Here is a 21,332-nt window from a genome sequence, read left to right as displayed (position 1 = left end):
CACCCAAGCTTCTCAGACCCTGCTGGGACTCTCGCTCTGTGTTGCAATTTCTAGCTTTTATGGAAATCAAGGATTGCAGGTAGATGAAATGTGGTACATTCAGATATTTCCTCCATGATTCATAGTAGGAAACGGATAGCATTTGAATAGTATTGCTGTGTCTGTTATATAAGCTTGAAATACATTCTCCTGTTTCCCACCAGAGTGTCGCTGTCACAACCATGCTGATAGCTGCCATTTTGATCTGAGTGTTTGGCTGGCATCAGGAAAGCGCAGTGGTGGGGTCTGTGACAACTGCAAGCATAACACAGAGGGACATCGCTGTCAAAGGTGCAAACCGGGGTATTACCGAGATAGAGGGAAACCCATGTCTTCTACAGAGGTCTGCAAACGTAAGTAACTATTGTTACATGCACTGAAGACACATGAACACTGGAAGAATCATTAAAAGAATTATTAAAAGAAAGAAATAAATCAATAACTCCTATAGAAGTAACTCAGGAGTATTACTATCCTTTCTTTGTATTCTGCTCCTAAACTACAGTTTTCTGATCAAAGATCATCTTCCTGATTTTCTGTGTCCATTTCTACCCCTGGTATCACACACTTTTTTGTGATAACTGCTACAGTGCTCCATAATGCATTGCATTCTGGGGAAAGGCAGATCCTTCTTGTGCTTGCACTTAAAATAATATGGTTTATTTTTACTTAAGGCACATTTTATTTAGCTTTTTCTGCAACTTTTAAGATTGTGTGTGCCTGTGTGTAAGCTACTGTTAAATTCCGTTTGATTGTACAACTTCTGTGCACATAAATATATATACTAATGACTGTAGGAGGTGTAGGAAGCATGAGACCATGTGTATCCTCCAGGGAACAAATACATCAGAGCTCACTCAGGCTTATCTCTGGATTCTACAGCTGTATTTTGGGGTGCTCTGCCAAAATTAATTGCCTCATTAACACTTCAGCAGGATGTGTTAGGAAGTAACTTGGGCACAGAGGCACTAATGGTTATACACAGAGGGTGCACAACCTCTGGATCAAGGTAGTTTGCACCCAGCCAGTCTGGAACATAGCCCAAATCTCCCTTACTTAGTGTAAACATTTCCTGAGTGTCCTGCCAGGCTTCACACATCTGATTCCATCTGGCACCTATTTGGGAGGTTGCTATTTCAAACAATATACCTCATTTCATTTCTCCTTTTGGATAGTTTTCCTTCCCTGTAGCTCAGACATCAGTTGCCAGCACAGAGAACTTCATCTTCTGTCATCTATACTCATGTCCACTGGCAACATGTGCTTTTGAAACTTTCCTGACCCTTTGATGCTCTTCATCAAGATTTCTCTTAAACATTCAGGTTACAAACACTCCTCTTCCTAGGACTGTATGGCCTGTGATATTGCTTAAACTTTCTGTGCATGACACGTCATATGTTTCTGCTCTTTTGTATTCTTTTCACTGGATTTTAGTGCCAGCACAGATTGCTTCCACACGACCCTTTTCTTTTCAATTTCACAATGCTTATCACAGAACACTGATCAGCAGACAGGGCTGGAGGTGAGCTTATCTAACTCACCCTGTATCCTACAGTGTTCTACGGTGGCCCCTTTCTAGTCCTGTTTCTACTCTGAGCAGATTTGCTACAGGGAAATATTGTAATGAGAATAAATTGTTGTGCCAGAAGGTTAGTTTTCAATCTCATATTACCTGAAAGAATCTGTGTATAAACTCTTGTGTTTAACAGCAGGGTGATGGTGTAGTAACGGACATCAAGTGTAATATAAGATAACCGCTGAAGTCAAGGAGCACTGGAGAGCAGCAAAGAGGGAAAAAAAAAGATGTTTGAAAATACAGCCTATCTGTGTGGAAACCCTAGAACAGTCTGCCTGGATGAAATCAGACCCTGACTCTACCTCTGCCTCTTTTGTCTGGTCTGGTTACAGGCCTCTCAGTACCTCCTGCCAATATTCTGCACAGCAAAAGAAAAAACTGTTCAGGAATTTACCTTGTTGAAAGAGCTTTATTCCTGTTGTGCCAGTCAAGCACAATAATGTTCTTTTCACCTGGGAACATGCTGCTGCCAGCAGAAGGCCCCCAAATGCAATTGTTTCCACTCTGACTTGCATGCTTAGGCCTAGATAGCTGCCATCATGCTTTAGCCACCTGAAAGTTATGTCTTTTCTAGGCTCCCTGTACAGTCAGTGGAGAAACAGTAGGACCTCTGGGGAATGACTTATTGCAGTCTAACGTAGATGCCTGAGGCAGATGAGCTGAATTGCCCTCTAGAGGATATCTATTTTTCTTCCTTGATTTAAGAGGTATTCTGGATCACTAGCCTGCACTAGAGTTTCTGTTGTTTGAGATGAATCTAACAGGTTTGATTTAGCGTTATTGCAAACAGGTAAGCATGACCCTACCTGTGCATGATTCAAGTCAATGGGACCTTTTACAAGTATGTAAAGGCATGCATGAATGCTCACTACATCAAGATATAAGGAAAGGGTACTGCAGTTCACTTTAGAGAGCCTCAGCTTTTACAGCGGACTGGTGTGCTGTACCTGTGTGAAAATAGAAGGGACACTGCAGATATAATTACCGAGTTAAGAGACACCTGGGAAGGGGGTGGTTACTCTGTGCCTTTTCTATTTAAGGTGAGGAGGAGAATTCTCACAATGGCATTTGACAAGTTACATTAATAGGGTAGTGCTTTGTATGATGAAAGAACTGATCCCCCAAACACTTCCCCATGTGGTCTGCAGGCAGTGTGTAGTGTGCACTTCATGTTATGCTGTACCTCTGCAGAGAATTTTCAGGGAATGTTTCACTACTTTGGTTATTATCAGTGACAGCAAAACCAGAAACACCAGTGCAGACAGGCAGAGTTGTCTTGGTTAGAACAGACTCAGTTTGATAGAGGGAAGATTTCACCTCCAGGACCATCATTAGCTCCTTATGCCTAGAGGTGATATTAAACTGAAAGGCCTCATGCAGGATATAAGATAGAGGCCCTCTTCTCTATCCTTTAGGTTGTGAAACTTGCATTGCTATTAAACTTAATCTGGTGTGATCTGAGTAAATTCCTCAGGTTGTGTGACCCTAAAACACCTCTGGTTACTCAGTAAAAAACAGTTACTGTTTTGAGCATTGCTAATATGCAAAAAATTAGACAATTAGACCACCAGGTACATTTCTCTCGTACTTCAGCCTGCTGATCCTAAGTTGAAGAGCTGCCACTTCTGGATTAGCATGTTTATGGTGATTTAAATGTACCAATTCCAAGGCATCATCTCACTTTGAGAAAACCACGCAAACAGTGCCAGACTAACAACACTAAATTAAAAACCCACCCACTGGGCAAGTGCTGAAAAGCAGTAATAAATTGCAAACAGCGGACTGAATGGATGATTTTGGTGAGAGCAACCTAGTCTGCAGCTTCCCATTTTGAACTCAGAGAAAAAAAAAAAACCTCAATGGCAGATCAAAACTTGACCCTTGTGTACAGTAGATACTGAGCTGGGAAAGGAAATCTGATGAAAAAACTGAATGAAATGCTGTGTTAATCCCTTTGAGAAAGCACGCTTGAAGAGTGCTCTGCCATCCAGAGCAAAGTCTAGGTTCAGCTGTGATATCCCCCTCAGGCTCCCAGAAAGTTAACAGGACAGCGCTCAGGCCCAGAAAGAGTCTTTAAGCATTAGTCATAATAATGAACAGCATTCTCTCTTAATCACTGCTAGGAAAAAAACAGTTGTATAACAATTGGATGTCCTGGCACTATCCAAACCACCCTTTGCTGACCCTCCAATGTGTGACTGCAAAGACATTCCCTTGGAAAAAAAAATCTGTTGAAATTTAACATGTAAGTGTGAATCTGATACTCCTTTTTGTCTGCAGAGGTAGCCTTTGCTTCTGTTCCTAGCAGCTGGGGATGAACGAGAGCCAGGTTACATGCAGAGCCTTGTTTTGACACTGCTTATATCTATATTAAAAATAAAAAAAGGAAGGCATGAAATGACCCCCAGAGCAAGGCACACACCTGCCTGTTATTGGGGGTGACAACACAGGATTAAGAAGTTTGGATATAGGCTTGTATGGGAGCTTTCACTCGGAAGCCTAATCGTTTCCTAACCAATGGTTAGAAAAGCTGCTGTATCCTTGGCTTTTTCCTGTGGCTTATTTGGAGGCTTAAGGGATCCTTCTGAAATGGCACCATCTTTTGTACTCACCCTTTGCTTAGCTTAAAAAATAATGTAGGCGTGTAGACCCATTAAAAAGGGTCTCCAGGAAAACAAGCTTTTTTTACTCTAAGCAGAAGGGTTGAAAATTAAAATGTGCCCAGATGCACATGCACAGGCACACTCTGAAAAGCTCTGATTCTCATCCTTTTACTTCTGAGCAGAGGGAGTGAACTTTTGATTGTAATATCACAAAGGCCTGATCACATCTTGGTTCAAAGTCTGTCTTAATCAGCCCTGACCACACATGCAGCCGTCTATCTTATTTCCTTCATTTAAGAAACATCATTGGCTGAGTCAATCCTCACATCTGACATGCTTTAAAAATTGCCCTGATTCGGTCATATGCTCCAAAGATGTGCATGTATATTATTTCAGATTCAAAAGGCTTTGCTTGATTTTTTTGTTTTGCCTGTTTTCCATCAAATAGCCAGTCTGCTCATAGCTATGTCTTATGCAACATTATTAGATAGAAGTTTAAGGCAAGATACCTCAAAGTCCACTGAATTACTTGGACCACTTGTTATTTTCCTATAAGTTGGGACCATATTGTTACAACCAATATTATATTTTACATCTGTGTCTAATTACATGGGAAAGACAGCTGTGCTGAGGGCAGACAGATTTATTGAGGACATGAGTGGAGACTGCTCTATGAATTATTCATTTTTCATTATTCCTTGTCTCCTCCTTTTTACAGTAGTTTTTGACAAAACAAACTTAGTATAGGAGTGAGACTAAAAGGCAAGCGGATGCTTTGTGATGCTTCATGACTGATAGCCAATTCTAAAGTACAATGATGAAATTTTTCATTACTCTGCTGTCAAGGGGAGAACCCAAATAAACCAGCCATCTCTGAGCCAGAACTGTCTGCACACCGTCCCTAACATAATTGATGATGCCTTTGACAAACAAGGCCATTGTCATGTCGGCTGGTGTTTTGTTAGACAGGCAGGCGGATGGAGAGAAACCTAGGGTTTGCCAAGAGAAAAGAAGCAAAAATCAGCAGGGAAAGATGCTGTGTTGTCAAATATTGGGAAACGTAAAAGGGTGAGGTTTTGGAAACTTGCTTTTATGTTTCTTTAATTGTGAGGTTTATCTGCAAATCTGTGGTACTATTAAACAGATAAAACGCAGTCATCAACAGCTGCCCCTTCAGCATGTGACATGTGGGCTCTTATTTTGGGAGTTACCTTAGATGCACAACTGGGATTTTGGCTGTAATACTCTGGAAGCCAGACAATGTACACACCCAAGCTGAAACGCTAAGCAAACACAGACTGAGTAAAGCATTCGCAAGCCACTTGTATAACTCAACTGAAAGTGTTGTACATTTATTGATTCAGCTTGCTTTCTAATCCACCAGAAGCTGTCCCAGTTCCTAATGGGGGAATATGCCCCACAGTTCCTTTGAGAACATTAGTTTTCCTAAACTGTAGCCCCAAAATGAAAAAAAAAAAGAAAAAAAAGGTAGCACTTTTTTCCTACCTCCTCATGAGCTTCTGCCAATGCTGTCAGTCACTGTCCTGTAACACTTTCCCTTAGGGATAGGACTGGAGGTCTCGTCTTCCTGAATCAGGATCTAGTCTCAGTTGGTCACAGGTAGTCTAATGACACTAATGATTTACCCATCTGTTATGAAACCCTAACTGATGAAACCTGAAAACCAGAAATAAGATGGGAATAAAGACAGACCCAGAAGTTGCAGAAATGTAAGAAATTTAAGGTGAAAGCTCCACAGGTAGATCTTCCATCCAGAGATATTACAGTGAAATTAGAAACCTGGATTCAAGCCAACCCCGATGTTGGCAACCTCTTACTTCTTGTGGCTCAGACCTGTCTGCAATAAAGGAAGCATGTATTTCCACTCCTTATCCTCAAATCTATGACATCCATTCTTTTCAGTGATGGACGGAACTAAATGTCTCCTCTTTTAGGGTGAGGTAGTTAGCCCTGCAAAAATCTGAGCAAAAATAATTCAAGTTGAGCAGCAACAAATCAGAACTTGCCTTTGAAACTAACTGTGCTAATGAGCACTTCATTGTTACACCTGCTCTCCAGAACTGACAGCAAAATTCCTGGGTTTCCTCCCAAAGTCAAGACTGCTGTGTGGCAAACAGGTGAGCCTGCTGCCATCTGCCAAACAGCTTGCTGTGTTGAGTATACATAAGCGTGCTGTCATACGCAATTTTCTGTCCTTAGGCTATCGTGCTAGTGTTCCCTGAAAACAACGTACTGAGATCCATCTACAGCAGAGTGTAATAATATTATTAAAAATATTGGCACAAAGAACACAGGGCATAGTGAAAAAGTAGCTTTGTAATAAGCAGATCATAAGAGAAATACCTTTTAAACAAAATTGATCATCCTTTTTCTTGTACTATTTTCAAAAGGTATTTTCTTTTCATGAGCATCAAATATGAGGTTGTGGATGAAAGTGAAGCTGTCCCTGCTACACTTAACACTCTTTATAGTCATATAGTTGCCCCTTCCCCTTGGAAAATGATGTGTGGAATCAGAGTGTTCATTTGGTCTTTTATTTGTGAGCTCATGAAGAAAAGTAGTTTGATTAGAAGCAATGATGGGCAAACTTCAAAAGCTTTGGAGATCATGTTTGGTTCAGATAAGCATCCAAAAAGCTGGCCCCTGATCCAAGCTATCTAAACACCTTGGGTGTCCTACATTTAACTGAAAATCTCTGTTAAAGCGGGTCTTAGCCACAAGATTTTTATTTCTGCTCTCTTTCAGATGGATGAAGTAGCGATGCATTTACTTTTCAGTCTCTGCTACAAGCAAAAGCCAGGGCGTGCTGCTTTGTTAATACAAAAGAGCTGAAATATGAAGGCCTGGAGTTCAGCTCAGTTCTCATTTTAATCAAACTTGTTTGAATATCAAAATGAATGGATATGTTTATTGCTTGTATTTTACCTCTCCAGAGCTGTTGACACAAGGCTTGACCATCTCAGCTAGCCTCTGCCCTGATGGAGACGAGTCAACTGTGTTGGCTTTGCACCACTATCCTATCTGTATATTACTTTCCACCTCACTCCTTGATGCTGTCACATTGGGAATGTACTGGTGGCGTGGGATTGTGACAATTTATTGTCTGTGAAGGCAAAGTTGCCCACAGGATCTGTTTTACTGCCAAGCTGCCTTGAGTTGCCAGGCTGGTGTCAAACTGACAATAGCATTAGAAAGATCTAGGTTTTTTTCCTCCTATTTGCTCAGCTCCAGCTATGTGTAAAATACGTCTAGTGAGTTTAGAGATCTCTCATTCTGTCCACCTTCTTTATAACAAATCTGCTCATGTATTTGTACAAAAAATTTCATCAGCTTCCTTACATACATACAGTACTGCATGGTGAGATGTGTCCCTTAGAACTTGTACTGAAGGAAATTTGTGGACTCTGGAGGCAGAAATCGAAAAAATATTTCTCTTCATCTGAACCACCTGCACAGGCTGCATCTAGCCCCAAAGAAAACAGTAGTTTTGTGATCTCTGTGTTCACAGGAAATACAACGTAGGCAATAGCTATCATTTTTTACCTTGTCCATGCTAGTGAATCTTTCTGTAAAATACTTTAAAACATCAATCACCTGCAAGCCCCTTTAAAAATAAACACCCAGTGAAGGCTTCCTGCCACTGCTTCAAAACCTCCTATGGTCAAGATTTGTGTAGTAGGGAAGAAGTGACTTTCACAGATAAATGAGTCCCAGTTGTACTTCTTTTCATGTGCTTAATGAGTTTATAAGAGACAAAAATATTATTGCAAATATAGGCTGACAATGCAATGTTTACCAGTTCTGACTTAAAACTACTGAGCATAAGGAAGAGGGCATGAGTTTATCAGCCTTGCAAAAAATGTCACTTATCCAGTTGACCCCTGGGCACACAATCTCAGTCACCTCTTACCATATCTCCATAGCTTGCGCCTGCCAGCCAATGGGTTCAGCCAACGCAACTTTCAGCAGAAGCTGGCGATGCCACCCCAAGACGGGATTCTGCTACTGCAAGCCAGGTGTGGCGGGCCCCAACTGCGATAGATGTCTCATGGGCTACTGGGGCTTTGGAGAAAATGGCTGTCGCCCTTGTGACTGTGCCAGAGACTGCGACCAGCATACTGGAAACTGTTTCAATGGGTAAAGAAGCCCTCCTTTGGGTTCACTTTGAGTTGGGATTCTGTGAAATGAAGCAAAGATTAACTGAAATACTGCAGCAGTCACAGTAATTGGAGGATGCTGTCCAATCATCTGATTGTCCTCAATCATTTCAAAAGGTGGCTGTGAATCATAAAAGGTTTCTTAGATTCCATTTGGTGGCTGGTACACTTTTAAGTCCATTGTATTATCCAAGTTAATCTTGAAATGATGACTTTTTGCAGTAATAGCAGGTGACTCCACAACCCTGTGGAAATATGTACAGCATCTTCAAATACACCTGTTTGCCTTGGAAATTGATGGAGGAGTCTGGAGAGCTTGCCTTTCACCTGTGCCCAGGGGAAAAGAAATTACAAGGTCTCCCTCTTGCTTGTAGGGGGCACGCATCTGTACCCCAAACATGCATTAATCCATACAGAAAACCTATGATTTGCTGCGTGACTGCAGTTTTATGGGTCCTGCAGGTGTCCTCAGTTACTAGTGACATCAGCAAGCTGTCATTAACTTTGAGTTACTTAACTCAGTAAAAACAAACAAAAGCAAAAAAGGCCCAATAGAGAGTTACTTTTAAAATGCTAAGTCAGCAGTGGTAAGGCCAAAATAAAAGCCTAGATCTTGTGATCTCTCTATATGGCATGAAGTCTTGCTCTTATTTGCACTCCCAACCTGAAGAAAGCAAGCTCATCTGTCTGGATACAGCCACATGCTACAAACACCTGCTTCCCACCCATCTCCTGTCCTAACCAAGTCTTCTGTTTTATGCTTCCCCCCAGCTATGACAATGAGCCATTCTTTAATATCCCCATTGGTGGACGAATCCCTGACCTTGTGCAAACACCAACCAACGTGAGCGAAGAGGAGTGGAAATGGAATGACCATGAGCAGGGCTTTTCTGCACTGAGGCACCCAGGTACAGCCCACACTCTGGGAACATTAGTGACTTCACCGAGTCCCAGCTCTTTCTTCTCTCCACCCTGACTTAAATTCCCCCACTCACCTCTAGCTTGTCTGTCCCCCATCTGCTGGCAACATCTACTAATATGAACTATGCAGGTTATGATTATGCTTACATTGTTATTTTCCAAACCAACTGTACTATCCAGCTTTGGTTTTGGAAATTGGTAAGTCATGATTAAGATTGTGTGGAACAAATACTCTCCTTTTGTGGTGGTAATTACAGTCATAATGCTTACGATTTTACACAGCACCTTCTCAAGCATTCAGGTGCTGTTCAGAACTTCAAATGCAATTTGCAAAAAGATTTTAAGAGTAAGATATTTCTCATGGCACAACAGCTCGGGAGAGAAAGTAAAGTATACTGTATCCACCTAAAGTTACAAAGTAAGTAGGCTTACAGAATGAGGTAGAGCCTTTTTAAGTATTAAAGTTCCCAGTTTTGCTTGCCCTGTATGAAGGTCAGCACTCACCAGCATCAATGGCTTTGTAAGACCCAGAGGTAGTCGTGCCACCTATTGCAAATCTTGACTTTTCTGATGGGGATATTACCTTAATACCAGCAAGGACCAGCACTTCTTAGCTTATGGGATCAAATAAGGGCATTACTACTTCTATGATTTACAAATCTCTTCATTAGTATCGGTTTATTAACTGTACAGTAGACCCTATGAGGGCTGCATTCTACTTGACAGTACTGGTCAGGTTTCAGAACAATTATTGTATAATCTAACAAGAAACAGATTTGTAAATAACTGAGCTCACTCTCAAATTTACTCTCAAGGTCCATCCAGATTATGGGAGCTATATACTTATAACTTGATAACTGAGTATCATTTGCTTTTCTCTTCCCTCTCATGTCTTGGCCCTTCTCCAACCCTTTGCGTTCTGCGGTTCCCCTGCTAGAAAAGTGTGTGTGCAAAGAAAAGGTGCTTGGAACCGTTGCTGACTTCTGCCAAATGAAATATGCTTATGGTAAGTGGGTGATATGCCCTCAACATATGATAATTTCACAACATTCTCTCTATGCATGTTATTAGCTGATAGCTTTGAAAAATGACAGGACTGGCTAAGTTATGAAATAAGAGGTAGGATTTCCTCTGCCTTTTTTGTCTAAGTGACATGTCCAACTTCCGATCAGAACTGAATAACACTTTTCATGCAAGGCTCTGCAGTGTCTCCCTTCCACCCAGTTAGCTTCCCTCTTTACAGCAGGATTGCTTGAATTGTAACTCGGTGGAAGGGTTGGCCTCTTCATCAAGAATAAATTTTAAAAACCTTGCATCTGAACTGCCATTGCTTTTGCACTCATTATCCAGGTTCAAACGGCCATGCTTGTTTACCAAGAATGTATTTAATACTGCGGTTTATGAACACCTAGTTCATGCCATCACATGAAACAAGACAGGAAAGCTCTGAGATCCAAGGGTTTGATGTGCTTGTGTCATGACACAACAAAGCCTGCTTGTGGGGCCGATCTAGAGGAGACTATCCTGCCAAAAAGCTATGGGATCCTCTGAAATTAAAGGAACAGAAATTTATCACAACAACCAGATGTTGGGCCACAAAACAAAAATGCTTTTTCTGGTTTGTTGTGCAATCATGGAATTTTAGCCATGTGACATGCCTGCACTCTGATGGGAAACTTCCTGGCTTCCTTCTAGTAGAGCAGACAGTCCCTTTCCATAGGACAAAATTTTTGAGACGTCAGTATTAAAGCTCACCACAAGTTTTCAAGCTGCAAAATATAAAGCCTAGAATCACTGCACTTAAAAATCAGACTGTAAGCTGCTGCTGTTTTTTCCACCCTTCCTATCTATACATACAAGTGCTTTCCTATGATTTCCAAGCATTTGACACCAGCCCATTATAAAGTAGTTGCTAAATAACATGGTGAAAGGATCAGCTAACTACCTCATCAGAAAAACCTAGGTTTTGTTCTCCAAAATTATTTAAAAGAACCATTACTGAAGTGGACAAGCATTGAAATACTTTCTGTATGACTGAAATGTTTTTTTCATGTCTTCTTTCAATGTGTTAAAATTCTACCTTTGAGCAGCATAAAACAAAATTAGTTTAGAAATTCATTGTTGGTCTGTATCTTGATCTGTTTCCTGGAAGTGATAAAAGCAAGAATCCTATCAGCTCATGACAAAGGGACCCATGCAGAAGTTGTTGTGAAAGTGAAGAAGGTCCTGAAATCAGGCAAAGTGAGAATTGCTCGGAGCAACAGAAGCATTTACCCAGAATCCTGGACCAACAGGGGATGTACATGTCCTATTCTCAATCCTGGTAAGGACAAAATGCTTACTAGGTGTTTTCCTTCCCCTGTAAATAGTGGTGACAATTCATTGTGAACATTAGCTGTGGATACTCAATGCTTCCCATCAGTCTTTCTGGGGTAGAGTCCTCTGATTTCATCCACACCAAAGATGGAGTCAATAGCCAGCTGCAGTAAAAAGCATTTTCTTAGCAGAGAACGAAGTTTTACCGAAAAGCCCAAACCTCCCTGAAAATGTTTTACTTTCAGTGACTTCATTCAATCTTCCAGAATATTTGTGACTAGAAGAGTGTTTGTGAGGAAAAAGAAAAAAAAAAATCCCTGTACTTTTAAGTCCAAAGAGTTTTCCTCCTCACTCTGTATTTTCAGATCATGCTTTACTTCTTTTTAGAAAAACTAAAAGTTATTAGGAAAATTTGGGAAAGTGTAGGGAATCTAGGAAGTCTGGCTTACTATTTTCATATATAGTATCAGCTTCCACACCTGTTCAGATCAAATTCTGCTACTCATCATACCTATACAAGCCAGGAATAATGCTACTGAAGCCCACAGAGTTACAATGGCTTAAAAGAAAGGTCAGCCAGATCAGACTCAAAGTTGGTCATCTGCACATGGAGGTGTTGGATTTGTACATGGTAAGGCCACTGGAACTAAATTAATCTGTAGCTGTAATTCCTGAGCATAGTCACATGACAACACTGAACCTGTGCGCCCAGGAGTCAGCAGTGACAATATGCCCATGGAAGTATGCTTACACATAAGATGGCACATGCATAAACTGCGTGAAGCTGGCTAAGATGCTACATGCCAGATGCTTACAAAATAGAGAAATTCTGCATGTAGGAGAAAACTGAACTATTTACTGACTGAAGTTGTTCCTATTATTTTTTTTCTTTCTTTAACTAGGTACTGACTATCTTATAGCAGGCCAGGAGGACTCTAGGACCAGCAAACTCCTTGTGAACATGAACAGTCTGGTGAAACCCTGGAAAGCATATTTGGAAAAACAAGTATCAGATATTCTTCAAACTGGGTGCAAATAATTTCTGCTTCAGAAGTTACAGTGCTGAACTTTGCCTTTTAGTAACACCACAGTGAAAGGTGTAGTTAGTTCACGCGTTCCCATTCAACATGCTCCTAGCTGAAGTGATGAAAGCAGACTTACCATCCTTTCCTTTCACGTGCTTAGACAGGAAACTTGGGACATGACTACTTTTTTCAAAAAATGCACAGCCTTATCATACAAAATTAACTAGTGCATCATACATAGGTTACAATTCAGTTCGTCATTTGAGACTAACTCCACACAGCCAGAGAATCATTTTACAAAGCAAACCTAAAGATATGGATTAGTGTTTCCATACTTCAGGTCAGAGTCTGATATTAATATGTATAAGCTGCTTACATAATGCATTCATTACTTGGGTGTAGTTTTCTTTAAGTGACCACTAACAGGCAGCAATTTCTTTCAGCTTTACAAGTGGCATAATACTAAACAAGCATGCCAAATAAGACTTATTAAAAAGAGCTCAGATAGATTTAACATCACGCTGCAATTATGCCAATACAAGGGGTTGCTTTCTAGAAGGCAATATTATCCCATTGCTGAACAGAACAAACTAACATGTGACTTATCTTGGGAGAACAGTGCTGAAGTCTGCTGCAGAAAGCACCTTGGCTCAGACCTGATTCCAGATCTAACCCTCGCTCTCCAAGGTGATTTTGCTCTTTGCTGTACTTTAGTCTGTAACACCACAAAGGTTTCACAGCGATTGCCACTAAAAAGCCTTATGCCAGGAAAGAGCCAAAACATGAGAGGAACTAGTAGCTGCTCTAATGTTGGTATTGTAACACTACAAAAGCCACAGAGTAGGAGGAGGTAAATGGATTTGCTGGACCGTGTATTAAATGAGGTAGCTATAGTTACTGTGAGAGCAACCTGGCTATTCAAACTGTGCTCAAGACTACTGGCATTTGATTGCACTAAGTGCTTTCATTCTGCTTTATTCCTCTTGGTCACACTTCGGGTTAAGATACTGAAGCTAGGCTTCCTTCCCATTGTGCCTGAGGATTATTTTACCCTCCACAGAAGTATAGGAACGGTAATATCTGCACTCTAGGTAGAAATAGCTCTTTTCTGCAAAAGCATTCTTTCTAAATCAATTTTACCCTACCCTATAGTAATTAAGGGGTAGCTACCTGCATCATTCCCTAATACAGTATTTTGAGGAAATTGTAGTTTAAGACCTGTGGCCCCTGTTTAAGGACTCACAATCAAATGAAGCTGGTTGGAGCACATTCCCTCATCAAGTAAAGCAGAATAATAGTGAGTCAGTCTATTCTTTCAGGAGGTTACAGAGAAAAAGCATGCACACGTACTACTTTTTGCATATTTGTATTCCATGTCTAATATTTTAATGCTCTCAGGAAAGAGGAAATACATTCATTTCGCACTGACTGCCACATGGAGTATCTAGAAAAACTAAATACTAATGCAGAAGGATGTAGACTGGGACTTCCATCTCAGGCCATCAGTTTGTTCTCTTTATCACCGGGAACCTGGAAAACCAGCTTCTTTCATTCCATTTGTTGCTGTTTTCCTTTTAATCTCATATTGGTTGAACAGCAGAAAAATCCTCAGCTCATTTGGAAATGGATGACAGGCAGCTATTTACATAATAAAAGCCCCACTTTTCTCCCACCAGTGCATAAACTGTGTTTCTTCCTCCCCGCCTTTACAGGAAGCCTCCCCTCCTCCATTGCCATTGCTTTCCCTCTTTCATTTCATTATTCATTTGTTGTTACCTGAAGCAGTATCCAACAGTGTGGCATCCCCAACAAGCCATTTAATTAATGCAATAAAACACTTTTTAACCAAGGAATTTAGCTTAATTTGAAGTGTCAGCATTCAGAAATTAAAAGCATAGCAACTGCTTTCTTTACTGTATCCAGAAATCATCTCACAACAAAAAGATCAACTAGTTGTCTTTCAAATATCAATAAAAATAAAGATGTGTACATGAATTTACAGTCTGTTCTCAAAGGGCCTCTCAGAATAAATGAAAATCAAGTGTAAGTTTAGACCTAAGCTAAGGAACATGCTTTTCAACAAAGGCCATTTTACCTGCAGGGAATCTTACTTAATGATGATCGTATTCCATTTTAGTTTATGGTCAGTACCATATGAAAGCAAACTCCCATGTTCTACATTTTGTTCCAGACTGGTGATGTTGTGGGGAAGGTAAACATCTGTGTAGTTCCCTTCTGTGGATGAATGTTATTTTTTAACATGGTCACTTACAAGCATTTCTAGCTACTGCTTGAAGGAATACTATTTGGAACAATATTGATACCCTCGTGTGTTTTCTTGGGGCCTACTATAATACAGTGATTAATAACTACCAAATGCTAACACCCTTGTATTGATGACATGATACTCATCAATATATGACATTTCAGATACCTCAAAAGTAGGTGATACATATACACACATACACACGCTTTATAGAAAAGCATAAAGTGAGTGGGGCCCCCAAAAATACTCAGCTAATTTCCTCTCCTCTTTCTAATTTCACATTCTTTTTGAATCCCTAATTTACTTGCAGGTACCCGTATAGCTAAGTCTACTTCATTCCCTCAATTAGTTAGAAACATTGCACATTTTGTTCCAACTACCAGCTCTTGCTTAGTGGTTTTGCTCTAGAGAGTAGTAGGTATTCCATAAGTATGGAATTTAATTTAAAAGTGAAAAGCGAAAGCACATTAGGGTAAGTCAACACTGCAAGTTGGCTTCTTAATGGTATTAATACTCCTGGCTAATCAAGTACCTCTGAATTCACAAAAAAGAAGGATAAAAGAATGAAGTTCCAACTCACAGAGAGCTATCATGTGCTTTGTTCTGCAGTGCTACAATGAGGTAGCCTGTCTGAAAATAAGTATCTAAATATAGATGAACCACATAGATCAAGTTAGAACAGCTATTGATTAAAGGAGAGATGAGAAAGTTTCAGTTGATCGCCATGAGACTTAAGAAAAATATTTATTTTCTTGTGTACCAGTACCTGAAATGAAGATGAGCATAAGACAGCACAAGACAATTGTCATCCTAGCAGCAGCTGTTACACATTCCTCAGAACAAGCAAACAAGGTCATGCATAGTAAATAAAAAGAACTTCCGTAGAAGGTCTGGTGTTCCTGTACCAAAAAGAATTGTTTTGTAGGGCTGTGTACAGTATCGCATACCTTGCAATCCTCTCTGTGACTGTGTGTCTTAGGTGGCACAGTAATATAAAGGATACTAACAGAAGTGGCTGGACAGTCTCTTTTAGTACATCTAAAATGGGACCCATCTTCAAAGTGGCCGTATGAACAACCCAAATAGCAGCCAAATAGACAAGGTGCCTCACAAGTAGGAGCAACCACATACCGAACAGTAGCAGTAATTTGTCACTTGGAAATCCTGCATAAAGATGAAATAAAAGCCTTTACCCACAAGAAAAGTCTGGAAAGCTGTGGCTGTCTAATAGGGCAGATGACAGTTTGAAGCAGAAGCACATGTAACACTTCACAGCAGCAAACTCAGGACTGCTAGAGGTCAAAGTAGCTCTAACAGCTATGCAGCACATGTCTCCATGAATACAAAGGTCATTCCAGCAACATCAACCCTTAAACCATCACAGTAGTTCACCAAATGGCCATTGTGAGTGCTGAGCCCCAACACCAATGTACTGACACATTGCTACAGATACTTCCCCAGCTTCTGCTCTTGGTGAGCAGCTAAGAACAAAAATGTGCCTGTACAGAACCTTTGTGCACTGCTCTTCTGAGAGTGGCTCACTGCTATGAAGAATAAGTTTTTTCCACTGTAGCATTTACCATGTCTCATAATTTTTCCATGCTGCTTGATGTAAGCTTTCTTTGAATTGATATAATTCACATGGTGTGCTCCCTCAAGTCCCCCAGACCTGGAAAAGTTAGTGTATTATTTGTTATGTGTTGTAGCACTTTTTTTTTTGTACTTAAAACTTCAATTAAAAATACTCAGACACTTCTACTGATGTGAGGTTTGAGATCTATTTTTAGAATTATAAACCATACAATCCTCAAAACGCATGCACATTAATTCTTTTTAAATTAATAAACCACAGATGTTCCAAACATAAGGTTCTCGCTTTGATAGTGTTAGCACACAATCAGGCAAACAGAGAAAAGCATTTCGCTAATAAGACAACCATGATACATTACTTTTCTACTGAGCAACTTTCAAAAAAAAAGTACATTTGGTATGAGAACATGTACACATTAAACAAAACAGGTACAGTTCATTTATATAAATGGCATGCTAATTCAACAACTGATCAAAACCTAATCCTGAAAAATCTTCTATGTAGGTACTTGCAGGTGCTTCGTTCCCAGAAAAAATATACACGAGGTTTTACTGGTTTGAGACCTAGTGAGGTCTAAAATAATACTTTACAGGTCCTAAAACTCCTTTACACAGAGTTGGCAAGGCATGAAAACAGAAATGCATGACAGGTAGGTAGAAGATGCCCTAGCTATAAATGCTCAAAACTTCGGTAGTAGAAGTCTGTCCGTGTCAAAGCCAGTGTATTACAAGAGATTTTTCAGTGATTTACCCTTGCAACTCTACATTATAGTAGTTGCACTTACTCTTTGGGGTGCCATACAACTTCTTACCATACTTTTATATTTCTGTTGAGAACACTGTACCTCTAAGACCCAGTGTTCATTCTTCACATTAAAGACATGATAAATATTACCATCTTTCTTTTGCCTTGCAGCTTAGTGAAGAGAAACATTATGATGTATACTTTCAAAAACACACAGGTCTGACCCTTAGAAGAGACTTAAAGTAGCATAGGCCAACATGGGACAAGGTACCATACCACTTCTGCTAGCCCAGATTCTCAGGCCCTTGGCTGTTCTGCATTCGAAAAATAGTGAGTCTAGGTCTGAAAATATTAACTCAAATTCATTTTTAACAAGGCCTTTATGAGAAAGGTCACAAGCACTGAGGATATCTCAATTGTTAACTGTGCAGGTTAACACCCATTAATAACATCTGTATACACTCCCACTACAAAAACAAAATGGTTATCAACTGGACTAATTCTTAATCAGCAGCTTCACACACAGCATGGGAAATGCTAACAAGAATGGCATCCAACTATCAAATTCTGCCAACCTTTGCTTGTTCCATGCAGGGCCAAACCAAGAAAATCAGCTGGATCCAGCTTAGTTCATTAGTTTAGGTTCTTTATGTTGCAAAAAGGAAGAAGAGATGGACCAGGTAAGGGAACACAGCCAATGACTTGTAAGGAGAAATGTGACTGGTTGTAGGGGAAAAGGAAGCAAATCTGGTATTTGGAGGCTTATCTGAAGGGGACAAAAGAGAAGGCAAAAGGAACAGGGTGGAGGCAACAAGACTCTCATAATAGCAAGAAAAAGGTCAGAAACCACACACGTAGAAATCAAACGTCCCTCTCCCACACACAGCACCCTATGAAGGGAACGAGTGCATATGAGGGGATGCTTTCACCTTTTTAGGAGGCACAAGAAACTTGTCATGTTCAGAAACAATCAACTGAACCTATTTGTTAAATATAAAAGCCAACCAAATACCCAAAACAAAACCCAAAACCAAACCAACCAAACAAACATCATCCAAAACACTTCTTCCTGTTTTAGAGATTGCCTCTCCATTTAGGCTCTGGCTACTGACTATGCTACAAACATGTAATTCACTGGAGGAAACACACAAAAAAAAAAGAAGGGAAAAGCCCAAGGATTCTTGATGAAAGCAAAGTCAGTAACAGACAGGAGAAAAATCACAGCCCTACATTAGGCAGCCACAACCATACATTCCACTCTTCACACCCCTAGGTGAAACTTGTCACCTCAGGTTTACGTTCCTCAAATTACAGCAAGCTTTTTTTGTGTATCAAGCAGCAAACACTGCACTCTCCACAAACAGGACCAAATATTTAATAATTTCAATTAAATTAGCAAATGGCAGAAAACTAAGCAATATTCCAAGCATTCCAGTGTGTTGTACAGGGCTACTTTCAGTGGCTCTGAATTCATGAAAAGGCTGTTCCAGCTCAAACCACTGGATGAATGCACAGGGTACTCTAATAATAAACTGTCGTGCTTCTAGAAGTGATGGGTGTAAAACCCACTGCAAGCAACACATTAATAGCATCAGTCTGAACTGCTCAGGGTGTCTGAGGTAGAAAGAGTCATGTACTACATTGACTAATATTTCAGTACTTTAGCAGCCTTTGACCTATTTCTTGGCCTTCATAGTATCAAGATACGTGAATATCAGAGAGAGATAAGCTGTTGCTTCTTCTATGCTCCGCTACAAATCCTTAAGTCTTGAACTAGAATTCTAGTCATCTTGCCCTACGCAGTCAGAACTAGCCTACGGTGAACAACAACAAAAAAGGCTAATATCTTACTGTTTCGGGCCTTGAGAACTTCATGCTCTAGCTATGAATTCACCACCAAATTACCTAGTTTGACATTTTAAATAACTTCACACTGATCCATGAACCAAATTAGGTACTCTCTGGCATTAGTGGTGTTATAATTGTTGCTGTTCCTTCTCCACCCCTCCTCTATTGGGGGGGGGGCGTCTGTGTGTCTTCACTCAAGTTCTCAGTACCACTAACAAAACATCAGCTCCAGAGGGGTTAAAAACAGTTGAAAAACACCTGCAGACAGGCTAGTGCTGTCCAACAAAATGAAGTCATGTCCAATGAATAGAGCTGATTAAGGATAAATTACAAACTACCGGTAGCTTCTCTACACTGTTCTGCTCTAGCACTGCAGAATTTTAATGAGAAGCAAAACAAGAGTCCAAGAAGCATGTCATATCCTTTTTTTCTTCCCTAGGAATAAGAAAGTAGGTTCTACCTATTTAAGTACCAACTTTCCTCAAAGAGATTCATTGACATGTGATCAGATAAGTGCCTCAGATGAACAGGAGACATCACTGTAAGGTTTAACAAGGACATTCTCAATAAGAACTGCATAGGATATAGCTCTTTTTTCCAGCACAGCCCTGCCAGCTCCCGAGATCTAATGATCCTTAGAATAAACTGCAAGATCTCCCTCTAGACACCATTGCATACATCACTCCAGCTGCAGGGGGGGAGAATAATGCATTTTTGCACATGAAGCAAGGTCACCTCTCTAGGAAAGTTACTAACCACAAATTAAAGTCAGGTCTTTGAAATGCAGGTATGCTGTCCTGCAGAGTAAAGCAGAAAAAAATAACGACTTCTAAACATATCCTGAAAATGCAAATTTATCTAATTTTAGCTACTTTTCAGTACCTAGACTATTTTATGTTAGAATATGCACCTGTAAGAGAAATTTTATAGGCAATATTTATCCTCATCAGGACATGTGACATGCTCCACTGATTCAAGTTTAAGTTGATTGAAGGAACAACCCCATCCTAACAAGTAAGTTATCACAAGTCACATATGAATTCGTGGCCTCCATCACGCAGGGGTTCCAGCCAGTGTATAACGGTCCTACCCTGCCTTCAAAACTAGGGCTTGTTTCACCAGTGCATTACCTCCAGAACTACAAGGGCATGCAACAACTGAAGAATGAATAAAACTGGAAAACTGAAGTATTGCATAGTAATATTGGACAAGGTGGTATTTTAGAAGCAATGATAAAAGTCTGTAGGATTAATACAATTAAACCTACCTCTTCTTATTCTAAAAACTAAATGGATAAAATCCAACTGGGATTATATCCGCATGTAACCAGTTCAGGCTAAGTAATTTGTATTAAAATCATATTCTAGTGCATCTAGAAGTGCTTCATGCCTGTAAACAGTTCCTTTTAGCTAAAATCTAATAAACATTTAATCACACTCAGCATGTCAGTTTTTATAGGACAGATCAACTAAAGAGCAGTTATTTCATAATGAAAGTCTTCCTTCTCCCCACCAGTGACTACTTTTGTCTTGACATACAAAAGCACCCCATACATGATGCATAAAATCATTACAAAATGACTTGATGCAAGCAGTTTCTCAAAACATTTTAATCTACTACTCACCCCCCACGACTCAGTGGCTCACGGATGGCAGATAGAGAACCAAGCCATTATTTATGCAGAAAATAAGAAACACATTAGAGGAAGACAACAATATGCAGCTCTATGTTTTGTATCCAGACAATAAAAATGCAACTTCTTACCATCTGCTTATTTCACAAGCTTGCCACATATTCCCTGGGATCAATTAATCATCTTTATTACATACTGAAATAACCGCTGATTGATTCTAGATTTAAAATGGGAGCATGCAACTATAAGAGGAAAATCATGTAAATAAAGCAATACTGGGAACCATAACAGAAACAAGGACTAACATTATACTTAGACAACTGCATTAGTTTACACAGCAAAAAAATTCCAGACAATTTATTTCCCCCCCTGTTCATCTAGAGTTAAAAACAAGTCTACTACTAGAGATGGAAGAGTAATCTCCAGGTAAATTCTGTAATATTTTCAAGGGATATATAATGGTCAAGTAAGACAACTTGACCCTAAAATTGCATCATCAAAATCAGCTGCAGAGTCCACACTGAATATCTTCTCTTTCCTCACTTCCAAGGGTCCAAGGAATGGCAATACGTATTTACTGTTGGTCTACCTT

The 21,332-nt window shown here is 40.0% G+C and overlaps 2 protein-coding genes across 2 annotated transcripts in view; both read left to right on the top strand.

Annotated features, from left to right (window-relative positions):
* Positions 1–16,679, top strand: part of LOC104047913 (netrin-4) — a 53,361-nt gene extending 36,682 nt beyond the window's left edge. Inside the window, exons 5-10 of the mRNA XM_009508296.2 lie at positions 204–392; positions 8,163–8,376; positions 9,168–9,304; positions 10,255–10,323; positions 11,470–11,640; positions 12,536–16,679. Of these exons, the coding sequence (XP_009506591.2) occupies positions 204–392; positions 8,163–8,376; positions 9,168–9,304; positions 10,255–10,323; positions 11,470–11,640; positions 12,536–12,672 (917 nt within the window). The 3' untranslated portion in view covers positions 12,673–16,679. The remainder of the gene's footprint in view (positions 1–203; positions 393–8,162; positions 8,377–9,167; positions 9,305–10,254; positions 10,324–11,469; positions 11,641–12,535) is intronic.
* The window catches only part of TMEM43 (transmembrane protein 43), a 481,635-nt gene that overhangs the window by 432,628 nt on the left and 27,675 nt on the right, over positions 1–21,332 (top strand). The gene's annotated exons all lie outside the window — the stretch shown is intronic.

This window comes from Phalacrocorax carbo, chromosome 6 (assembly GCF_963921805.1).
Source record: "Phalacrocorax carbo chromosome 6, bPhaCar2.1, whole genome shotgun sequence".
In the NCBI taxonomy this organism is placed as follows: domain Eukaryota; kingdom Metazoa; phylum Chordata; class Aves; order Suliformes; family Phalacrocoracidae; genus Phalacrocorax; species Phalacrocorax carbo.
This window is presented reverse-complemented; position numbering and strand designations above follow the sequence as displayed.